At 43.0% G+C, this 6000-nt stretch overlaps 2 protein-coding genes across 6 annotated transcripts in view; one reads left to right on the top strand and one right to left on the bottom strand.

The window, feature by feature from the left end:
- The window catches only part of LOC111965078 (tripartite motif-containing 13), a 10793-nt gene continuing 4793 nt past the window's right edge, over positions 1-6000 (bottom strand). For 2 of the 5 annotated variants that reach the window (XM_070443972.1, XM_023989064.2), the window contains exons 8-9: positions 2473-2532; positions 1-1764 (exon numbers count right to left, since the gene is read on the bottom strand). In XM_070443972.1, the coding sequence (XP_070300073.1) occupies positions 604-1764; positions 2473-2505 (1194 nt within the window). In that variant the 5' untranslated portion in view covers positions 2506-2532 and the 3' untranslated portion in view covers positions 1-603. The other 3 variants (XM_070443971.1, XM_023989066.2, XM_023989065.2) reach the window with 3 other exon arrangements.
- LOC111965079 (SPRY domain-containing protein 7-like) overlaps positions 3560-6000 on the top strand; it is a 25861-nt gene continuing 23420 nt past the window's right edge. Inside the window, exons 1-2 of the mRNA XM_023989067.2 lie at positions 3560-4121; positions 4293-4409. Coding sequence (XP_023844835.2) covers positions 4025-4121; positions 4293-4409 — 214 coding nt within the window. The 5' untranslated portion in view covers positions 3560-4024. The remainder of the gene's footprint in view (positions 4122-4292; positions 4410-6000) is intronic.

Genomic DNA, 6000 nt, shown 5'->3' with positions numbered 1-6000 from the left:
ACAAATTGAAGTTTTATTAGGCAAAAGATGAGGCTGATGACACGGTATGTGGCGTTATGACAGACTGTCCGTAAAACTTAAGGCAAAAAATAAATCAAACTCAGACTTCCTAGGTGTAAATATTAGGCCTTTGCTAAATAATCTAGCCTATGACATGATCGTTATTTACTTTAATATGCACATGAGGTGACTCAGTCTTTGACTTGTAGTTATCAAAGTGTTAGTGTGATCATATGGCTTGGAGAAGGATGGCTGGTGCTCCAGGACAGAGCTGCTGCTTAATATTCACCAAACAAGCTGTTCTCAAATCTGACAACATTCAATGTACTGCAATAGTGTTTTGATTCTCGTTAAGTGTTATGGTTGTTCTGTTTATATATTCTATATAAAATACTAAAATCATGATACATATGTGCTTGTAAATACTTGAATATCTTTCTAGTGTTTTTTATAAATCTACTTAGGCCTATACTTTTACATATAGGCTTTCTATCAGACTGCTGCAGCTTGCTTCAGATCCAAAAATAACATATTTGGAAATCTAAAGCAACCTACAACGTCAAAGAAATTAGCTAGTTGTGTGAAAGAGGTTCAGGATACATTTCAGCCACGCACCCACCAGGCATCCACTACCTCTCTCCAGCACTGCCACGCACCGGTAGCCAGCTCCAGCCAGCCAGACAGCACGGGCAGGCAACTATGGCAGAGCGAGGAGACTTGGGCTGACACCACGGTCAGGCTGTCCAGCTGCGGAAGCACCAGGGCGTATAGTAACAGGCACACAACAATCACGATGATTCTCCCCAGCGTTCTGGCGCCGACACGCGGGGTCGTTGAGCAATACGCGCTACTCTCTTGGGGGACCGAGAGCTTGTCCACATCTTTGAGCTTCACCGAGTCCCAATTTTTGACGTCGAAGTTCCGGACCAGGTGACCGACATCCATGTCTATACGGGAGGGTAGTGTCGTTTCCCGGACAACGCGCAACTTCTCCCTGAACTCCTGCATCTGCTGGAGGAAGCAGAGAGGGTCAGTCACATTTCTGAAGGACTCAGCGATGCTGAGCGCGCGGCTCTGCTCCTCCAACGCAGCGCTTAGTTTGTTAATCTTGGGATCGTAAGCTTGCATCACCACCAACTTCAGCGTCTCGAAATCAGAGAGGATCTCGTTTTTTTTGTGGTCCAGGGTGCTGATCAGTTTGACGAAATAGTCCGTTACTTTCTCTGCATCCCTGGAAACTAACTGGAGTGCATTTTTCTTACTGGCTTCCAGTGTCTCCAGGCAGGTTATGGTATCTGCGCGGCGCCAGCACTCCACTCCCTGGAACAGCTCCTCAAACGCAGCTTTCTCCTGTTCATATGCGTCTTCCAGGGCACAGAATTTATGTCCTTTATGGTCGCCAGTTGTTGCGCAAAATCCACAAATAAGTTTAAAGTCTGTGGCACAAAATATATTAAGCGGTTGACCACTGTGGTGTTTGCACAGCACCATCCTGGGTAAAAGTCTGATTTTGTTGTATTTCTCCACAATTCCGCGTAACGAGTAGTTGATCTGGAGGGTGTTTATGCCGTTTTGAGTGGTCTCCTTGCGGCAACTGGGACATTTGAATGGGGGTCTCCAAACGGGTCCTCGGTTGTTCCCCTCCAGAATCCCCTCCAAGCACTTCTTGCAGAAGCTGTGTGAGCACGGCAGAACTCGCGGGTCCTCAAAGAGACAGCAGCAAATTGGGCAGGTGAGGTCCTCCTCGAGAAGCTCCATGGTGTTCTGGGAAAAAAAGACAACCAAGATTGAGTGGAGAACTAATCGAAAATAATAGGTCAATACACTATTCATCAGTCATACATACCCGTTTATCTACATCACCTAGCAGCGCAATGATTCAGAGCCAGTGATGGTGGAAATGCACATCACTAGAATTACACACAACACTTTGGCTAAAACGCATGAAACTCCTGCGACTCCAGCGACTGGTGTTCAAATTCAGCCACCGTCAAAATGAGAAGCGTCGATGTGTCCGCGTAAAATATGAAAATAGAAAGCGCTGTGGAACATCATGCTAGTTGCATTGGCTATTTGTCTGAAAGACGCTTCGCCACGGACCCTTACCTAAGTACAACGACCTACTTTTTAGTGTTCACACTAGATTTGTTTTGTTTTCTGAGACGACATATCACGCAATCGTTAAAGTTGCACGCACAACACAACCGTTTCATCCAACTGTTCTATATGCAGAAGAGATGGTCACGACTAAAGTTCCCTGCCTCAACGGTAAAAGCCCGCTGAAACGTTTCCTTAGCAGTAGAAGCTATGCTACATAAACACAAACTTACGATTACCACTCAGTATAAACGAGTTGCAGTGTATAATTTAGATCACACACGAGTATGTCCTATTGGCAAGGTATTGGGTATGGTTATGACAGCTTTTGCAGGCGTAAAGCAACATGCAACTGGGAGAAGAAAAAAAACTCACCAGCTGCTGAGACGCACAGTCCAACGTAATCATACTTCTTGTTGCTGTGCAGACTTCGCCCTTTCCGGGAGAAAAAATTAACCATTTCATGATCACAGTGCTATGCTGTGGCGAACCTTCCAGCTCCAAATAGCGCCCGATACAAAGGGCGCGCAGAAAATGAAACCATCTCAGTAATATTAATGGACAACGGTTTTACCCACACATTTTTTTAACGTTTCACAAACAAGATGCGTTTTCTTTTTCAGTACGAAAAATGCTGAGGATCCCTGCAAGTTGGAGTTGGGAGGGGGTCGGTTGCCATGCAAAACATTACAGCATGAAAGACTGTCACAACCACTATGTTTTTAGTCACCCGGTTTTTGTTCACTGTGTCTATCGCTCCACTTTTATACATCATTATGAAGTAGTAACGATAATCTATTTAAGCAATAAGGCACGAAGGGGGTGTGGTAATTGGCCAATATACCACGGCTAAGGGCTGTTCTTAAGCACAACACAAAGTGGAGTGCCTGGATACAGCCCTTACCCGTGGTATATTGGCCATGTACCACAACCCCCCCAGGTGCCTTATTGCTATTATAAACTGGTTAGATACGTAATTAGATCGGTAAAAATAAACGTTTTGTCATACCCGTGCTATATGGTCTCATATACCACGGCTTTCAGGCAATTAGCATTCATATATATATATATATGTGTGTGTGTGTATATATATATATGTATGTATATATATGTATGTATATATGTATATGTAGGTATATATAGATATATATATATATATGAACATCAGGTATGTGAGTTTGCATTGTAAATTAATGTTCAACCCCACCAATGCTCAGTGCATGGATACAAAGTAACCAATTGGAAGCACTATCAAAGGACTTAGTGATATGCTACTGAAAGTGCTCTTTACATTATTTATTTTTAAACTCACTGCATATAGGTCTACCCAGCAACAATAGGGGTGTTCATTATAGGCATTTTCCCCTTTTTTTGACAGGAGATGGAATTGCCACTCCACACACGATTATGTCATGTGTCCCAATGCTTGACCTATTGATAACCAATAGCTACTAAGTCACGTGTAAAAAAAAATATGTTGACCTTGATTTTCTTCCCTTGTTTCCATGCCATCAGGAGCATCTGCGTATCTTCGCAAGCAATGCGATTGGACGCATTTGAGAGGAGCGTATGTTTGGCTCATGACACTGTGTTATGGATCCCACCAGGTGTCCCTGTTTCATAATGATGGTAGCTTTTCTCATGAGCTCTTTTAGAGCTCGTTGACTTCGTCGATGTGACTCTGTTTCCGGATAATATTTCAGCGCAAGGAAGGTTTCCACTAGTTACCATGGCCACAAATAGGCTATATCGTAAAATTAATGAAAACTAAAATGTGCTTTGTGGTCTTAATTTAAGGTTAGGCATAAGGTTAGCAGTATAGTTTAGGTTTAAAAATCACATTTATAGAAGTTACATTGTAGAAATACGCGGGGTTTATGACTTTGTGGCTGTGGTAAGTAGAGACGACCGTGTAAAAATTGCTGCAATGTTTACGTGTTGTCTGGGATGCTGCGGAGATGGGGGAACCGGGCATATTCCTCTCAAAGAAATGCCCACCGTCCAGTTAGACACGCATCATATGGGTGAGAGGCAAAAACTTTCCGACGGTTGTGTTTTAAGCAGTAAAGGCCGGCCTGGTTAGCCTAGCTTGGCTAACAAATCAACGTAGCTTGCTAGGGGTCTAACGTCCACCTGGCTGTTTTCGGCACTGCAGTCGTAAATAAAAAAAATATTTAGATTTCTTTCTCCATCAGGCACCGATGTAGTCATAGTGAAAAGTGGCCGGAGAATATGTGGCACCGGTTGTTGCCTTGCCAACGCTCCCCTGCACCAAAACAAGAGTTACTTTGAGCTCAAGATCCAGTCCACAGGTAAGTAAATTATTGAAAATTAGTCCATACACTGTCCACCTGTCTGTCCAGTTGCGATATTAGCATGTAAATCTTGGTGAGGCAAACTCCCAACTTTTTTATGATGCATGCCAGCAAAGCCACAACACAACACTAAACAATACATGATTGCACTATTTTTTTGTTGTTGTAATTTATCCGTTATTTTACCAGGTAAATTGACTGAGAACACGTTCTCATTTACAGCAACGACCTGGGGAATAGTTACAGGGGAGAGGGGGATGAATGAGCCAATTGTAAGCTGGGGATGATTAGGTAGCCATGATGGTTTGAGGGCCAGATTGGGAATTTAGCCAGGACACCGGGGTTAACACCCCTACTCTTACGATAAGTGCCATGGGATCTTTAATGACCTCAGAGAGTCAGGACACCTGTTTAACGTCCCATCCGAAAGACGGCACCCTACACAGGGCAGTGTCCCTATAATGGTGACAAACAGTGCCCACAAACTGTTAGGGCCTACATAAAACTGTCCCAACAGCAGAGTCCCAACACCTTACCACTGCTACACCTGGCTATCAGCAGAGCCTTGTCTGACAGCGAAACAGTTAATTTAGCCTCATTTTCTGCCTTAAAAAAATATAGCTGATATGGTTGACTTGCTTAAACAAATGTGGTTTCTACTGACAAATGAGATGTACAAACTATGGCGTAAGGGGACAACGAGCGGCTAAGAGGCAATCTGTAATTTCGATTAAGACAATGAGCGAGCTAGGACGGACGTAGTCAATATAACTATTTGTTCAGCACTTTTGAAATGTACAGCGACATAATTCAGAACATAGGCCGTTCTTACAGTATTCTCCCTGTACACCAAGTCAGAAACGTAGGATAAATAAAAGGGGGCATATAAGCAGACAATGAAAGTTCTTACAATATTAGATTACATTTCTCTAAAACAGGCTATAGGCTACATGTGCACCACCAAGTCAGAACAGTAGGCTAAATTGAGGGATAAAGGGACCAAATTATTAGGGTGAGGTGCATGGGCTACTAACAGCTTACTACACAACAAACACTTATGTATACTGTAGCTATGAAAGTAATACTATCTCCCTGGCATATTACATCATTTATGTAGCAGCATACAAGACATTTTTGGACTCACTTTGTTTTGATGTGCTCACTTTAACAGGAAGGTGGCGCGGCAGTCCTTAGTGGGCAAATTTTGTCAAAGTCTGGCATTCTCTGGATTTATGGGGCTTTAAACACAACTGGGAACTCGGAAATAAACAACGTCGAATCATGATTACGTCAGTGATCTTCAGGTCGGAGCTCTAGAAAGAGGATGTCTTCCTTTTTTAATTGTAATTATATATATTTTTGATTGAATATTTGAAACATACAATATACTTGCAGTGAAGCCGCTCAACAACTACATTTACATTTACATTTAAGTCATTTAGCAGACGCTCTTATCCAGAGCGACTTACAAATTGGAAAGTTCATACATATTCATCCTGGTCCCCCCGTGGGGAATGAACCCACAACCCTGGCGTTGCAAGCGCCATGCTCTACCAACTGAGCCACACGGGACTAACTACACCATATC

Source organism: Salvelinus sp. IW2-2015, linkage group LG6.1 (assembly GCF_002910315.2).
Source record: "Salvelinus sp. IW2-2015 linkage group LG6.1, ASM291031v2, whole genome shotgun sequence".
Taxonomy (NCBI): Eukaryota; Metazoa; Chordata; class Actinopteri; order Salmoniformes; family Salmonidae; genus Salvelinus; species Salvelinus sp. IW2-2015.
Note: the sequence above shows the minus strand (reverse complement) of the source record. Positions and strands in the feature narration are given on the sequence as shown.